Below are 18,701 nucleotides of genomic sequence, written 5' to 3'. Positions count from 1 at the left end.
CACACACACACACACACACACACACACACACACACACACACACACACACACACGCACACGCACACACACACACACACACACACACACACACACATCACCCAGACATGTGAAGGAGATGAGACCATCCTGGATATATCACGGACAATAGCACACACATATACTCAGATACACACACACATGCAAAAGCGAGCTCCAACACTGGTCTAAGAAGGACCTTGATCTCTCTCCGTCTGAACAAACTTGTCCACTTCAGGCCTCCCCAGTGACGTATCTCTGGACAACTGCATGCATCCTGCCTCCAGTTACTACATGATGCATGAGAATGAGATTGATCTTCTGTTTCACTTTGAAAGAGAAGCTTAGCCACTACACAACGTTTGTGTTTTAGTTCTGGACCTTTTGACATCCCTGTTCTTTTGTATATTTATCTCAATACACATTATTCCTATTATTATCAACAGCGTTAGCAGTGTTAGCAAGTTCATCATAGTCCACTAAAGACCTTTAAGTATGTGTGCACGTGTATGTGGGTGTCAAATCAGGACTCTATCAGCAAGCATCATCTATTTGCATTGTGTGAAGTTTATAAGAGTAAATCAATCTCTCCTGCCTCAGCCAGTGTGTTCTCTGCATTTCTTGCACCTGCAGCACTTACCTCAGACCAATCAGTTTTAATTAGAATATAATGAAATGTCTATTCAAGGAAATTATACCAGGGTTATAACTGGAGAGACATGAGCTTGCCTTATCTCTTTCTTGTTTTATGCGAGAGAAGAGTCTGCGCCAGTCAGCAACAATTCAAATCAGCACTAACTTGTCTTTTTACTAAGCCATTGTATGAAATCACCTGGCTCTCATATCAGCTCTGCCATCGGGGCTCTATTTCCTCAGCAACTAAAGAGCAAAACTAAAAGGGTTTCTTTTGTTTCTGGAAGAAGAATAGTGTGCCTTGAAAACACAATGTTGGGTTTGTTACAGGGGTAGGATTTGTAACGTTTCACCAATTGCTTGTTCTTTTCCCAAGATGTAGAGAAATGTGATGAAATATGAAGAAATTAAAAGGACATTGGTATAAAGTTACATTTTTTGGGTGGTACACAGTACTTCATGGTGTACCAGATGTCAAGACCAACTTTTTTCAATGGCTTAAATATCAAACTTATCCCCCTTATGATTTTTGTTGAATATGGAAAACATGGTATGTCACCGGTATTTGATCATTTGCAGATGAGGGCAAAATTTAGCTGTTTTAAGGCTTCAATTAAAGGCCTGGAGCACGCATGGTCACACAAAACAGTTTGTGCATTCATAGCAATGACTAAGGTCAAGGCCAACTTCAGCCTTTGTTTCAGGAGGAGATGATTGCAAAGAGGGGTCAAAGAGACACAACAACAAGCAGAATGGTTCAGGACAGCGAGTCACAAGGACTTATTTTTGGCCCAATATTTAGACCCTACAGGAACCATGACAGTGAGGAAGCATCAGAATTGAAAGAAAATACAAGGTTAAGAAAAACATGTGAGTATATTTTCTCTGTCACATTGGGCCTGGCAATGATAGCAATCTACAGAGACTGTTAGTTCAGACCAAACTATGAGTTTAACTTTTAGCCATGTCTCAAAAATGTTCTATTCCTATTAGAAAAAAAGAACATGTATGTCCAAAAAACCCTTCAAAGTTTTGATAAAAGGAAATGTGCCATAATTGAATGCAAATAAAGCTACCAGTAGCCTGTTTCAGCTAGCTGATTTGAACATAAGTCATGCTTCTGACAAGGCAAATAGCCAATCATATTTTAGGATTTCGAGGTGGCACCTGGTGTGGCTTATCAGGTCTAAAAGGGGCCATTACACCCATGGCCATCCTCTGGATCTGCCCCTGCACACAACATCACTGCTACAGTGCCTTGCAAAAGTATTCACCCCCCCTTGAAATTGTCCACATTTTACAAGCACAAACTTAAATATATTTTATTGGGATTTCATGTGATAGACCAACACAAAGTAGCACATAATTGTGAAGTGGAAGGAAAATGATACATGGTGTTAAAAATGTTTTACAAGTAAAAACCTGAAAAGTGTGGCGTGCATAAATATTCACCCCTGAGTCAATACTTTATTGAACCACCTTTCGCTTCAGTTACAGCTGCAGTTAAGTCGTTTGGGGTTTGTCTCTCCCACCTTTGCACATCTAGTGACAACATGTTTTGTCCGTTTTTCTTTACAACAGCTCCAGCTCAGTCAGACTGGATGGAGAGTTTCTGAACAGCAATTTTCAAGTCTTGCCACATGTTCTCAACAGGACTCAGGTCTGGACTTTCTAACACATGAATATGCTTTTATCTAAACCGTTCCATTGTAGCTCTGGCTGTGTGTTTAGGTTTGTTGTCCTGCTGGAAGGTGAACCTCCGCCCCAGTCTAAAGTCTTTTGGAGCCTCTAACTGGTTTTCTTCCAGGATGGCTCTGTATTTAGCTCCATCCATCTTCTTATGAACTCTGACAACTTCCCTGTCCCTGCTGAGGAGAAGCCTCCCCACAGCATGATGCTGCCTCCACCATGTTTCACGGTGGGGATGGTGTGATCAGGATGATGTGCAGTGTAAGGTTTCTGCCACACATACCGTTTGGATGCAGGTCAAAAAGTTCAATTTTGGTCTCATCTGAGCAGAGCACCTTCTCCCACAAGTTTGCTGTGTCCCTATCTGGCTTGTGGCAAACTTTAAATGGGACATCTTATTGCTTTATTTAACAATGACACTCTTCCATAATAGCCAGATCTGTGGAGTGTACAACTAATATTTCCTCCACCTGAGCTGTGGATCTCTGCAGCTCCTCCAGAGTTACCGTTGGCCTCTTGGCTGCTTCTCTGATCACTGCTCTCCTTGCCCGGCCTGTCAGTTTAGGAGGACGGTCATGTCTTGGTAGGTTTGCAGTTGTGCCATACACTTTTCATTTTCAGATGATGGATTGAAGAGTGCTCTGTGGGATGATCAAAGCTTGGGATATATTTTTAGAACCTAACCCTGCTTAAACTTCTCCACACCTTTACCCCCGACCTGTCTGGTGTGTTCCTAAGTCTTCATGATGCTGTTTGTTCACTGATGTTCTCTAACAAACCTCTGAGGCCTTCAAAGAACAGCTGTGTTCATACTGAGAGTGAAGAACATACAGGTGGACTCTATTTACTAATGAGGTGACATCTGAAGGCAGTCAGTTGCTCTGGATTTTATTTAGGGGTATCAGAATAAAGGGGGTGAATACATATGCACGCCACACTTTTCAGTTTTTTATTTGTAAAAAATCTTTAACACAATGTATCATTTTCCTACCACTTCACAACTATGCACTACTTTGTGTTGATCTCTCACATAAAATCCTAATAAAACAAATTTAGTTTGTGCTTGTAAAATGTGGAAAATTTCAAGGGGGGTGAATACATTTGCAAGTCACTGTATGTCAGGTGGAACTAGCACTGAACGTATTAACTTAGCAGACAAACCAATATGGTGGGCTGCGGAACCATTGCCTGCTAGTATTATTATGTAGACCGCATAGACTGTAAAAAAAATATGGACGTAGTATCTGTGATGTCACCCATCTGTTTCTGAAGAGCTGTTTTGAGACCAATCGGCTGCGGCAGCCATATTGCTTCTGTCGAGCCAGTTTGACGTAAAGAGGCGGGCTTTGAGCCTCCTAGCCAACAGCTGCAGTGTTCCCACAGGCAGCTGTGCCTCTCATTGGAAGACTGGTAATCTCTATATCTTTGAAATTGCCGAATTAGAAAAAATTCACCCCCCTCACAGTGAGAGGACGTCGAGAAATGAGCTATTCAGACTACACTCATCTTTTGTACCAGGCTGTAAACATGTTTATTAATGCTGCAAAGATCGTCTTTTCCCCATTCATGTGTATGTGACTTCCGGTACTTCCGGAGCCAGCCTCAAGCGGATCCTCGATGAACTGCAGCTTTTAACACTTCCGCATTGACTCATATTTTTAGACTGGAGGTTGCCGCTTGGTAGACCCATGTAAAATTTCAAGATGTGGATGTAGCCAAAGTCACATTGGCTATTTGTTTAGAGCTAGGGTTGGTGCTTACGGAAAACTAGCATGAATTTGAATGTAGCATTTCCTCACATTCAAATTCACATTAATTTCCCCCTCCCCCCTTCCCCCCTCCACCCTTCCCCTCGGAGCTCCTCCAAAACGACGCCCCCGCTCACATGTACGAGAGCCGCAGATTCACGACCATATGATGGTGACTGATTCAAAACCGGTCCTCAGCACATGGTTTGTGTTTTGCACTGCGTCAACTCATGTCTCACTCAGCAGTAAGAAAACACCAAAACATTCTCATAGTGAAAGTTAAAAACACAAACAAACATGAAATGTTCGCTCTGCAGGAGGCGAGCAGAACGGCAGGACGGGATTTGATTGGTTTCATCATTTGGCTCCTGATGGCAGGGATTGGTTGGTGTTTTCCCAGCAGCTTTTTTTTTACCTCTTTTTTAAGAACACATTATGTATTGATTGCCATCAGGACAGAAAGATCATTTTAACCAGTATAACAAAAAGTCTATCTAAATCTGACTACCAACCCCAGCTTTAATTGATTTTAAAGTTTGGCAACCTCAACATCTAACTGACTAAGTGAATATAGTTAACTCTGGTTGACAGGTCATATTTTGTAAGCTTGTGACCTGCTAGCGATTGAGACCAAAAAATTTTTAAATTGGGATCAATTTGAGAAACTGGTTTGTTTTTCCATCGGTTATAATTCCAATGTTCTTCTTTTTGCTCAAGTGAAGTTTCCCCCATCTGGCCATCAGGAAGAATGCAGGCTGAAGGAGTTTCTGCATTGACCACACTTTGGAAGTAAGAAGCTTCATCTTTGATACACAGTCTGTGATGAAACCATGGACAAATCTGATCTTACCATAGATCACATGTCTAATTACAGCCTCACACGTTATACCCTTGTTTTCACCACTATCCGTAGCAAGTCATTCTGGTGCATTCTGGGAGAGGATTTCAGATTATTTTTAATGAGGGGAACGTCCACTATTAAAGTAGCTGTATAACTTCAGCGGCTCCAATTTCTGCAGACAAAAAGAGTCAGTCAGCACCCAGCCAGAAGCTTCGCACACCACAAATCACCATGCAGGATTTCTCCCTTTTATTTTTGCTGCTGCGACTAACTCTGTCTCACTGGCAACGTGACACTCAGAGTGGGATAGTTGGGGGAGAAATTAGAGTCATACGAGGACACTTGTATCCTAATTAGATTGCGAACAATGTTTCATATTTCCTTCTAGAGCTGAAATGTAAAACTAATTTCAAAGACTAAACCCACCAACGCTCTACCCCCCCCTTCTTCTCTTTCACATAAACAGACCCTGCACAGATACAAACCCATCCACGCATAGCCTCTGTTGTGCTGATATGGGTGTAATGTTTCCTCTGGTTGCGTGACAGGGAGTCATTTTATACTTACAGCAGTTAACATAAGAACACCACATATGACAGACCTGGGTAATACATGGCAACAAAACACACTAAGGCACTCCAGACTGTCAGCTCTGCGATCCATACATAATACATAATATAAATGCCTGTTAACAAAGCAGACAACACTTTTACAGCCACTGAATAGTAAACCTAATACGAGGAGTTATGAATAGGGAAAATTGCTGCTGCTGAGGTTTGAATATTTGTTTGTATGAGCTTCAATAACAATGTAAAAAAATTATTTGTATCCATTTCATTTGTACACCTAAGATGGACAAAGGACTCCTTCTGTCTGTGTACTCTATGTGCCTCTATGTTCCAGTTTCTGAATGAGAGGGGAGGCCCGTCTGCCCTGTAGGTTCCGAGACTTATATAAGGTAAACCTGCTAATCTAAATGACACTAATCTCCGAGACGAGAGGATCACCTTCCCTCTATGCACTCCCTCACCTTCTTTCTCTACACACACATTCACACAAACAGCTCTTTTATGATCCGCTCCCTTTTGAGTCTGTGCTCCCTCCTTTATTCCTCCCAGTGCTCCTGACCCACCTCAAAGCCTGTCCAGGGTCCATGAATCACTGAGCTCCATTCACTTGTTTCAGCTCAGTTTTTCCTCTCTGTTGATACTGTCAGCTGAGGTGTTCTTTTACAGGAGTCAATAAATCTTCAGACACCAGAAACAACCGACATCAGCTCCCAATAGCTCCAGTTGACAGCAGCTATTGACCTCAGCGTCTGTGTTTCTCTTTCCGTGTCTGCTTTCTTTCCCATAAGTGGTTGACTACAGATCAAGAAGTAACGGCTGTAACAGTAAGAGTTGTCTTACATTACCAGTTGTTTGAAGGGCTTGTTGCAACAAAGACCTTCTTAAGTGGGCTTAAATGGGCTCTCATGTGCTGGAAGCAATACTTTTAAACTTCAATTAGACACTTCATCTAAATGATGGTGTATTCACAGTTTTTAAAGCACAAAACTTCTCTTTTTTTGTAACATGACTTTCTGTTAAATGGCAATACTCTCACTGGAGCAGGACAAAATCAACCCTGTCCTGTTAGCCATAGATACAGCTAATTGGTTCTTCAGTCTATAAGCAAATGATTGTCAGATTGAAGTGAGTGAGTTTAAAACATAAAGAACGGAATGCCCCATTGACTGGCAGAACAGTAGATTCAAACATTATTACCCAGCGTTCTTACTAATCACCCAGCTTTGTCAAGTTCTTGACTCTGATTGGTCAAAGCCTCATAACAACGTTCACAGACGTCACACATATCAAGTCAATCAGCATTAATGAGTTATGGCTTATCTAGTTTTTGGCTGACCAGTCATCAGCAGAGAGAAGGACATGAGAGGTTTTTAAAACTGGGAAAATTAAGGGATATTAGAACTCATGAGGAGCTGAGTCAACAATACATCGACCAAATTGAAGAAAACAGACAGCAAGTGATGACAAACCGCAATACGATACCGGCTTTGGCAGTGTTATAGGACCAGCTCACCTCATTCAGAATCAACAGACCATAACTGAATGAAGTTTCATTCTGTTGCAGAGAGGTAGTTCAAACCTTTTCATACACCAATCCAAATAAAAATTGTCCGACAGGTCGCGGTGCCTGTGGGAAATTAGTTTTATAGTTTTTTATTTGTATTTCTTTCTTTCTTTCTTTCTTTCTTTCTTTCTTTCTTTCTTTCTTTCTTTCTTTCTTTCTTTCTTTCTTTCTTTATCTATCTATATATTTTCTATTACTGTTTGTTTGGTATTGCTAGGTTTTTCTTTTGTCATTGGCATTATTACTACTTTTTATGTGGAATGTATTTGGTTTCTGTAATGTTTTATGTCTATCTGAATTTTGCACTTTCTTGAAAACAATGAATAAAAAAAAGTGAATTAAAAAAAAAAAAATTGTCCCACACAAACAGTGTTTATAATTGTCTTCCTGCTGTGTTCTATCTGTGTATGCCCACCATCTTGACTTGATAGGAAGTGCTGATAGGTGGATAACATCTCTTTTGCATATGTCACTCAGCTGCTCTAATTAAATTTGTAGGTACATGTTAACAACAAACCCAGCTAAATCACACGCCATGGAAACACTTAAACTGATATCTGCAATCAAAACTATTTGAATCAGGATGAAGAGGAACCATTATTTTAGCTAAATAAAAATTCTTTAGCATACCCAAGGCTAACTATACGTTATCCCTTACTTTAAATGAGAGATGTTTTTTTTTTTTTAAACTACTGAGAACCATGAGGAAATTATCTCAGTAAATTTCACTATTCACGATTTTTCTTTTTGTTTTGCAAAAGAGAACATTTTCAGAGAGTCTCTTTTCAGTGACTCAGGCCTTTTAGTGGCTTGTCCATGGGGTCCTTGTCTGTAGGTCACTGATTGGCTCTTCTGCTGATACAGCTCCAGCATGCTAAACAGCAATGTGCTAATTCTGTTTCTGGGCAGGTACTGCAGATACTGTGCAAGAGCCTCTTTGCTGAAAATGAAAGAAATTGGTAGAAACCCATAAAGTTGCAGACTTGGTCTTAGCCACCATTGTAGCATTGTGTTAGCACTGAACCATGCAAAACACAGCTTACAGCTCAGGGTCACTTTGGAGTCAGTTGATAAATAACAATAGGTTTTTCATTACTAGTGAAGAATAATGTAATACATCATTGTTAAATGAAAGAAAAAAAATCACAAACATTTCACACATTGACCCAAACAGTGACTTTTGTAGCTATTTAATACAAAGCTGTCACCAACTGGCTTCAATTTGAAGGAAAAATGGGGACTTGTTCTGTTTCCAGTTAGCTTTTTGATTAAGTTTTTGTTGGGCCTACTTTTGGTTGTTTTTTTTCTTGCTGTTGGTGAGCACTGTTTGGACTTGACATAATATTTGAAGTAAATGTCCAATTATTGCATCCTTCTAAACTACTGCATGTGATTAATGATTACAGCTACCATTGTTTGTTTAGTTTATCCTTTTAATCTATTTCATGTCTTAATAAATGATTTGTTCACCGGTCTTGTCTTTTGTCGGTCGTGTGACTCTGCCTGCAGGCAGATGGTCAAAAGGTCAAGCAGGTGACGTCTACAGTAAGTGAGTTTAAGGATTAGAAAAGGCCAGTATTGATTTAAGTTAATGACAGCTTTATGGACATTGGGGCACTGGAACTCTACTACGATAGCCACATGTAGACATGGAGTTTGTGCAGTTTGATATGGATCATGAAACCTCATTGTCAACAGGAGGCCAATATCACCTGTCCTGTGAGAAGGAATGTGGTGTGTCTGCTGATGTGAGGGGGTTTAACGTTCGAGGCAGCTTGTTGATTTGCGGCATAGAAAGAGCACAGGCCCAGTCCAGACACATTCACATGTTGTTGTTTTACTAGGAACAGTAGTGTGCTGTAGGTCCAACAGTCTGTGACCTGCAGCTGACTCTTTATCTCCCTCATGGCTGTTAACATGCATGATGAATGTTTCCTTACTGTTTGTACAAGCTCATCCCTCTGGAATTTGTTTACAAGCCTGGCTCAATGTTGGGGGGAGTTCTGCTCTCATGCTGTCTGCTCAGTGTTATCCCACACTGGCTTAATAGGTAAAATGTTTCATAGTATGGAAATATTGTAATAACACAGATAAAGGCACGAAGTCAATCAAAATATTGGTTTGGTTGGCCATGGTCGACATTCCTTACCAGGAGACTGGTCTCCAGACTGTACCAACCCAACTAGTTTGGTGAAGCCAATGTCAAAACAGTTCCAGCTTATTCCATAAAAACTTTCATCTGGAAAAAATTCTTCACAGTAATAGAGGGGAAAAAAGGAGAGAAATCCCATTCTCCAATGCATGCTGTGGAAAAGCCATTAGAGAGCAGCTGGGTACTCAGGCAAGCAGGAGAGATGAGGACCAAGAGGATGACTGACAAGTGTCTGAGCTTTTATTCAAAGGTAAACAGGTTATTATAAAGTCATTCACTGGCACACATGTACTGCAGGATTCACTTTGCGGTCGGCTTTAGCTATCACTCACTGCCAGAAAGCTACTAAAGCAAGAGTCTTTCACAACTTACTCTTTAAACTTCTAAGTCAAAGCTCCCTTAAATTAAGAGGGCTGTTTCATTTGATGCCTCATCTCAAATTAAGGACCTGAGATATAGGCCCTTTGGCGCCGATGTTACATCAATCTGACTTCTCTTGAGCGAACCACAAATGAGAAGGGTCCTTAAAAAGGGATTAAGTAAAACCATGCTTAGAATTAAAAACTGAGATTGGCAGTAAGTAAGCAAACAAGCATCCCTGTTGGCTGCTGCTGAAAGGTTGGTATGATAGGGAGGAAGGTGTAACAGTTCTAGGTTGTTGATAATTACCAGCATCTGGTGAAAAGAATATTTTGTTCGGCTTCTTTATAGTCAGAAAAATGCTTCGGTCTCGCCTACAGGACCACTGTGTCAAATACTGTATCATGGTCTGAGATGGCTGATGAAAGGACGCACTGTCATAAATAAACCTTCCACTTGGGGGCAGTGCAAGGTTTCAAAGCACATTATTACCCTTCTAGGATTGACATAAGGAATGTGTTTGCAAACAGTTGCTTGTTTTCACATCAAATGGGCACAGAGTGATGTCAGCATTCATCACATAGACCTTAGTGAGTCCAATATTCAGCGTTCTTCAAGCTCTGTTTTTGGTCTCTACCATCACCAGGAAAACCAGAGCGGAAGCTAGGCTATCAACCGCTGTAGACCGTGTGGTTAAACTAATTTAAGAAAGTGTGATCCAAACACCAGTGTCGGTGTGAGTGTCACTCTTTTAGAGTGTTTTTCAGCCCATCACTTTCCTGTAAAAAAAAAACGTTCAATATCAAACCATTTGCTGACACGACAAATAGCATATGTGTTCCATCGCCTGCAGCTCACTGATCTGCTAACTGGGTCTAAGGAAAGACCGTAACTAACTTAGGAAATCTTGATATTTTTGCATCTAAGTTTGACATCATTTCATGCATGCTATACTTTCCCCGGCTGATACTGGAATGCCTGTATAATTTATTTCAGCCTAGTCTGTCATGTCTTGTCGTTTATGTTAAGTTGCACCTTTTATTTTAGTCTTGCCTTGCATGTTTGGGATGTCCACTTTTATTTTGTAGTGGCGTCTCTCCTCTTGTTTCAGGCAACTCCACTCCCTGCCCTGGCGTTTCCCCACTGTGGTGATTGTCGTCCCCGCCCCTCATTGTTTCCACCTGTGTCCCATTACCTTATGTATATAAGTCTGCGTCTACCATGAGTAGAGCAGTTTGCAGCATTTACAACGGCAAGGAAAAACTTCCATAAACAGGCAGAAACCTCCAGCAGGACCAGACTCCTGTCAGACAGCCATCTGCCTTGACTTGACAGCTGCGTTCTGAACAACAGCGAACTCTGGTTAGCGAGCCATGCAGACTGTAGCGGTGTGTGAGCCACTGATTTTCCTCTGATTCAGAAGCTAAGCCCCACTCAGGACAGCAGTTTGTGGGCATGGACGCACAGTGACTTGGATGGTACAGGTGGGCTAAGGAAATCATCCACAACACGACAACAATATGTACATTTATCTCAAAGTGCTGGAAATGCGGCCTCACTGGTTGGCATTTGAAGATTTTAAAGGAGAGGTTCACATATCTTTAATTCTTACATAAAACAGTTCTCATACTCATACCTACATATCCATGTGTGCATGTACTGAAAATGTTTGTGGTCGCTACAATTGTTCCTCCTATCCATACTTTCCACTGAGTGACAAAAGCCACAGTACTTCTTACATCACTACATATGAACTTAATGCTGAAGATAATATGGTGCTCCAGTACTCTGAGCAAATCAATCTAAGTGACAATTTATTTTTACCAACAGTCTTTCTCCTTTAATTTACATCATGAAATGCTGTGAGGATTCACTGGAAAAAACATGATTCAATTATTTTAGTTTCAGAAGTTTAATTTGAAGAATAAAAGGAGCTGACCGAGGATTTAACGTGCTGTTAACTTAAACAATGAACATAATGACAAAGGACTCTGTATGTGTCCATACATGCATTACTGTTCAACACAAACCTGTCAATCACTCCCTCCAAAGCTCAGATTAATGAGCTTTAAATGTGCTTAAGTAAAAGAGATAATGTCCTTATCATGTCAGACATACTATATATAGTGAATCTCCTACTTATTCTGGGTTTCCTCCTCTGCATCTCTCAGTATCTAGGACAGTTTATCACATGACCCGTGTGACTGTCAGCTCTGTTGTGGAGTTTTATTTCAGCCTGACATGCATTAGTCAGTTGGACCCTGGTCTCTGCAGGCCTTAGCGCTATAGTCATCATTGCATTTCTGTCGTTGTATTGAGTAGGGGGGGCTGTTAACAGAGAGAATTTGATGAGCAGGCAAAGATATTCATTCTACAAAAGCACTGAAGTCTCTTTTTTGGGTGGATGCAAATCCCCTCACATTGAACAACAGCTCTCTCTGGCAGCAGCAGGCCAGTTCTGGACGGGTTTCTGGCTGGGCCTGTCGGGCCCGGCAGGCCATTACAGGGGATTTGCCTCTCTTAGTGAGTGAGAGGGAAACCATGTGAAAACCACTGATTTGTTAATATGGATGAAAAGAGACACTTTTATATCGGAAAAAGGAGCCTGAAGTGACTCAACAAATAAGCATGTTGTCGTGTTTGGCAGTAGATTCCAGTCTGGATGGATTTAGAGCTGTAGATTTGCAGATTAACAACAAAAGACAAAGTTTCAAATGTGATTTTCAGGTATTTTATTGATGAAAACATCTTTAACCTTTTGACCCATTGGACACATAACATTATATAGCAAAAAAGCTATTGAGAACATATCCTCTGAAGCCCGATCACAGATTCAAAAGCACTGCAACACCTGCAGTGTGTGATACATTTATAAAAATAACAATCATAAAAAATATACATACAAGACAAGATCTTTTTCTTCCTTTTTCAAAGTGTGATTTGTAAAAGACTGCATGAACAGAAACAGATATTTGAGACAATGCATACGCAACATTGCAGTAACCCACAATCTCTAACTGATAGGCACAATCACTAACCGACAGGCAGACTGCAGCTAGCTAGCTAGTCAGCTGTTAGGACGTCACTGAGTATAAAATAACAACACGTTTCCTGCACAATCCAAAGGATACCATTGACATGGACTGACACTGAGAAGAAAACAACTGAACAGAGCAGTGATGGTTGATTAGACTGATGTGAGAGAGTGAGAAAGACAAGTTATTGTTTCAGCAAGAGAAATCCCATTTTCAAGCAGGGTTAAGTTGATGCTGGTTTTCCCGGCTTAGCCTTCCTGTTATGCTTTAAATCATATTGTCCTTTTTTTTTCATCCTCTACTGAGAGAAGGCTGCACTAAAATCTGCAAAAAGAAAGTTAGTTGGCAAAGCTGAAGCATGTAATCATATATATACACTGATATTTAAATGATGTGAAATAAAGCATTAACAAGCATCAATTAGAGACAAATTAAAAACCTTAGTTGCAACTCTCCTGACGCTGGTGTGAATGCATTTCTCTTATTCCCGGATGATTAAAACACAGAGTTAATGTGAATAACAGAATGTTTTGGTCCCCCTGAGAGAAGAGGAGAGCTGCAGCACTGTCCATGAAGTTAGAATTTGACCTTAACAGAGACAAAGCATGTACAGCAAAGCATGGTGGCCCCAGAGAGATAAACCCCATCACCAGCTGCACCCATCTCTCCAGACTGACTCACTCTCCCCTTCTGCCTTTTACACCACTACATTTATGCTTTCTATTCTCCTTTTTTTCTTCCCCTATTGTCTATTTCTAGTCCTCTGTATCAGCTCTGCAACTTTTTTTCTTCTTCATCAAATTGCATTATTGAACTTTAACGCTTCCAGAGGGACCACCGTAATGTTTGGCACAATAGTTCTGAGCCTTGAACAGAGCGTCTGCACACCCAACCCCAGCTCAGTTCAAGCTCTTCAGCAGCAGCTGAGGAATTCCCTGCCAGGGTGCTACAGCAAATAAGTGTCTCATCATATGAGGTGTCTCTGTAAAAATCCTCTCACCGTATGAAGAAACACACACCACCTCTGTCATGCTCTTTCCTCACACTGTCTCTTATACAGTTCTTGTGAACTTGCAGTTGAGAAATAGAGAAGCACCACTTAAAAAAATATACAGGAAACAGTGTGAGTGACAGTTTTCGTAGTTGTGAATGATTTGAAAATGCTTATCTGTCTTTCTTACAGCAAATTTGCGACATAAGCATGAATTCAATATAATACAGTTTTTGTGATGTGTGGTTTTTCACAAAATAATTTGGGATTTTTTCACAAAAAAAATGTGAAACAGAAAAAATTTGAATGCAACTTTACTGCAAAACCCAAAGTGATGCATTGATGCTTTTTTTTCCCATTCAAGTGTACACAAACACTGACATGTGCATGATTTCACATATACATTCACGTGCCTCTGGGGTGCTGTTGTCATGAGAATAAACAGAGTGGAGCTAATTCACAAAAAATCATATGGCCTGCTCATTCTTTTCTCTGCCCACTGAGAGGCAATAGGCACTTAAAACACAAATATTTCACATATACAAATAGACATAGCTTCATATTTTGTTTATCCCCTTAATCAAAACGGGGTGTTTATGTTAGAAACAATCAAAAGAAAATCTTTGGTGTGTAAACAACCAGAATTTTATCCAAATGCAAGGCAGAGATGCCAGTTTGCTATCCAAACCAGTTTAACAGCGTCTCGCCTCAGTTCAGCTGACATAAAGCAAAGTTTAGGGTGTCCAGTTTGGAGCCCTGCACACACCTTCGATTTCAACTAGTGAGTGTATGTGTGTGTGTGTGTGTGTGTGTGTGTGTGTGTGTGTGTGTGTGTGTGTGGTGTAGCTGTCAACTTCAACTGATGCAGCTGCTTGGTCTGCAGTTGGAATGTGCTGCCTCACAACTTGACAGATTCAATCAGTCTGGTGCAGGTTTGATGACAGATCAGCCGCTTGCATTCAAGCTGCTGCACATTTGCATTTAGACTTTGTTTCCAAGCTGCACAAATGAGTCTTTAACCACAGCTGGCTGGCCTGGACAGGATCAGGAGATGTTTGCATTTCAACAAATGTGAGATGTTCACATTGAAATACTTGAAATGAAAACCAAGTGTTCATATTAAACATATGAACAAAAACACAAGCTTTGCATCAGCTGTCAAACTCTGAGCAGGTTTGAGGCGGCAACTGTGCCGCTCACTCCTGTTTAAACAAATCAGACTCCCTCCTCCGCCTCTGCTCGGGGCTGACTCAGTTACAGGGCAGCCAGGTGGAGTATGCAGGCTGCTGGCAGGCAAACATTGGCTGTACCTGTGCTATGTAGTAGTTACTGAAGTTTCCATCTGCCACATAAGGAGCAGGTTGGTAGTAACATGTAACATTAGCCACGTTGGGGATGATGTTCTGTTCAGCAAGGACTCGCACTGCCAGCATGGCTATGAGCCCCAAGGTCTGCCGCCTCTCATGTCCCATCAGGCACACCGTACTCTCGTTGACCACTCCGTGGAGGGTCATCAGGTAGTCGTACTTGCGGTCCTCTAGGCCCACAAAGTGGTTCTGCAGGTAGGATTCCAACTTGCGCTGCTGCTCAACAATGTCAGAGAAGTCAATGAAGAAGCGTGAGCACATGTAGCGCTGCAGAGACTTCATTTCAGACTCAGAGGCAGCCCTGAACCCCCTCACCAGCAGGTGACAGTACTTAAGCAGCCCCCCTCCTCTGATCTCCTCTGGATTCCGGGTGCAGATGACCTTGTGACGTAGGTGGTCCAGGGCCTCGCTGAAGTCCCCATATACACTCTCACCCATGATGGTGGGGTGGAACGTCTCAGCCATTGGGTTCTCTGAGCACTCGTAGAACAGCAGCAGGGAATCCAGTCTGATCTGAAAGGAATCCACACTGAACTCGAACTGCCGCCGGAGAGAGTCCACAAACTTCAGCTCCACATTCTTACCCCGGTTGTTGGAGAGGGAGATGAGGCTCCAGCGGTCTGAGTCATTACACACCTTTACCATCTTCTGCACATACGCCTCCTGTGTGAGAGAGGGAGACAGGGAGAAAAGGAGAAAAAATGAGCATAAACAGGGCAAGTCTTAAAGTGACAACCAATTCACATGCAGAGCTGTGTGCAGGCACATTCAGGGACTACATAGCACTCAGCAAGTTTTCTACATTAATAAGTAGCAAGGACAAGTCTTAGAGATGTTATTCTAGAGTTATTATTAGTATTGACCCCAATATTAAATGTACTTGGATACGGGATCTAGGTGGCTGAGCTCAGGATCTCTTCCAAATTGGTTTAACTTAATCCTCTTAACTACAGAAAACCAACATTTTACTATCACTTAACTAATCTAATTGCACATTAAGCTGCGGGTAATGGTCGTTAAGCCGAATTGGCTAAAATGCAATTAAATCTTATCACATGTCTAAAAGTAAACAAGAGATGCAAGAATAAAACAAACAACGACACAAAGTTGTTAGAGTGAATGTACCTTTAACGTTAACGGGGTTATTTTCTCTTTATTCACACAGTCGGGTAAAAAATCCAGGAGACAGTCCAAAACTATGTCCTTCACAGTCTGGAAATCACTTTCACCTTTCATGTCCGCGCAAAATATGAGGTCAAGGTCCTTAAAGCCCAGTCCACTGTCCTCGTGCAGAATATGGCTGGCTGCGGAGCCGTTTAACCGAACGTCCCGAACGTGAATCTGTTTCTCCTCCATCCGACTGCGCACCACTTTAACGATCTGACGCGGCTGCATCTCCAAAGTGGGGAAGTTTCCGCGGCCGTGGATCGGGATGGTCTCCGTCAGGATGGCGTCCAGCCGCTGCACTTGCTCCCAGCTGAGGACGCTAATGTTGCTGCTTTTTGTGTCAGACACACAACTGGTGGTGGAACTGCTGTCGTCCTCTGACATTTTGAAAGATCCTCAATGATTTAAATGAAAAAATATATTTAAAAAAAAGATCTAAAAGAGAAAAGAATAAATCTTTACGCACAGATTATGTAGTTTAGAGTGTCTATAACCTCATCCAAGTCAGGATTGTTAGTATTTGAACTCGTCCAAATTGTCAGAAACATTAAAATACTAAGTTAAAAAAAGAAAAGACCCAAGGCAGACTAGAGTAATTTCGGCAGCGCGTTAAAGTGTAACGCAATAAGTCTGGAGATCCAGGGGCGCAGCAGTCTAGATGTTGTTTGCGTTGAGAAGGAAATGCATCCAGTCAACCGAAGCGTGCAAAAATCAGGCGACAACTTTCTCCTCTGTTTCTCTGCGCTTTTGAAACATTTGCTCCAGTGCCGCCGTCAATGCGTCCGAGCGCTGCGCATCACAGTCTTTGAAGGTCGCTGATGATCCAGGAGGGGGTTTGCTTTTCCGGCTGTGACTCCATCGCCCAAAGGCACGCCTATGATTTTATGAATTTGCATGAATAAGCTGCTCCTCAAGTCGCACTCTGGTACAATCCTCCCTCCGAAGATCAAGCCCTTAGTGGAATCGTGTGGATTTTTACGCACAGCTCCTACATTTTTTTTATGTCTTCCCCTGCTGCCAACAAATAATCCAAATAACGCAAGTTGAATGTGCTCAGGAAATCCAGCTTGCTCACTCCAACTCTGTTTAGTTGAGCATATTTTTCTCACTTGTGCAGAAGTTAACCGTTACCTGCCCACTTGGCACGCTGCGTCCTACTGCAACAGTCTGTAGTCTGAGGATGTCAGCTGTACTTCACCCCGCCCCCCTTTGACAGTCTGCTGCTCTCTGCAAACCTACACAACACGATCACACTGTAGGACTTCACTATATGAACTAGCACCACAGCCGCCCTTGATTTAATTAATTTTTTCACAAAGCTTTTAATCTGTAAGTTCTCGTTTACAGTTATAGAGCTCGATTAAATCATTCAAATGTTAATTCTGCACCTGGATTCATTCAGACATTACAAGAAATGCAGGCTACCATCAGTCTAAAAAAAATTAAATAAACCCTGAAAAAGGTTTAGAAGAATCCTGAAGTCGTAAAGTATCTTTCCTCTGTGACTCAACTGGTGCTGCTCTGCATATTAAGCTCACTTGACGTTGCCATGTCGCCCTCTGTGGGCCGGTGAAGCTTAACAGACACTCGGTTTCTTTTCATGTGTCACATTTAACCACTGTGATGTGCATTGACCAAACTTAAATAGCTATGAAGCTGAGCAGAGGGAGCTTTTGCTTTTTAAGACAGACAGGAAATATTGCCAGTGATCCCATAAGTATGTTAACCCCAGACTGGAAAATCCTTTAGGTCAGGGTCTGCAGCCTCACTAATAGGTCACCCTCAGCTTCTGACGTGTGTGGATGTGACATTTCCCCCCACCTTACACATACCTTAAGAGCAGTTTATATTCCTTTATTCTATGCGTGGTTGTCCCATTTAGACTAGTGCATCATTACTTGATTCTTTAGGCCCAGGTTTTCTCAGGTAGAATAATTTATGACAGTCCCTGGCTCAGGCAGTATGTGAGCAGGTCAGGGAGTCTGGTGAAACAGAGCAGTCAGGGCGTGGCAGCTGTCATGGCCGCTCCATTAGGTAGGTGTAAAGCCCTGCGTCACTAGCCACCCAGATCTGTAAACCCCGATTATCTCATTTACTCCATTGCACTGTCTTAACACGGACGCCCACACAAGAGCTCATCTGCCTCTGCACAGTGTCACTCCCTCTGCGGGACAGGACACACAGTCACTTTAATCAAGTTTATAAGCACCTGGTGCAGTTTTCACAGAGCATCAAGCTGGAAAAGAGCTCTAAATCAAGACAAAAGGAGACATTAAGGTTTAATAATGACAAGAAGAATTTCATACTTATTTCTGAAAAATAGATCCACTGCTCATTTTTCTCTGATACGGCTTTGGTTTGCTTCTAACTTTGTTTTGGCACGTGTCGAACAGGTTGATCACAGGTCTCTGTGAGTGAATTCCACATCTGGAAATGTACATGGAACTATTAGACGGTTACAGCCCTGCCAATGGGTTTCCCAGGTGTGGAGAAATGAATGCTCTGCAATGCATGATGCAGAGCTAAATCAAAACTGCTGTCAGATTGGAACAGCAGCTATGTGCATGAAG

General features: G+C 41.8%; 1 protein-coding gene across 1 annotated transcript; it reads right to left on the bottom strand.

Annotated features, from left to right (window-relative positions):
- Positions 1-12,288: 12,288 nt before the first annotated feature.
- On the bottom strand, positions 12,289-17,318 carry tent5aa (terminal nucleotidyltransferase 5Aa). The gene is made up of 2 exons (XM_034697002.1): positions 16,090-17,318; positions 12,289-15,627 (listed from the first exon to the last, which is right to left on the bottom strand). The coding sequence occupies exons 1-2, from the start codon at positions 16,513-16,515 to the stop codon at positions 14,848-14,850; spliced, it is 1,206 nt and encodes a 401-aa protein (XP_034552893.1). The 5' UTR covers positions 16,516-17,318; the 3' UTR covers positions 12,289-14,847.
- Between the last annotated feature and the right edge of the window lie 1,383 nt (positions 17,319-18,701).

This window comes from Notolabrus celidotus, chromosome 12, assembly GCF_009762535.1.
Source record: "Notolabrus celidotus isolate fNotCel1 chromosome 12, fNotCel1.pri, whole genome shotgun sequence".
NCBI lineage: Eukaryota > Metazoa > Chordata > Actinopteri > Labriformes > Labridae > Notolabrus > Notolabrus celidotus.
Note: the sequence above shows the minus strand (reverse complement) of the source record. Positions and strands in the feature narration are given on the sequence as shown.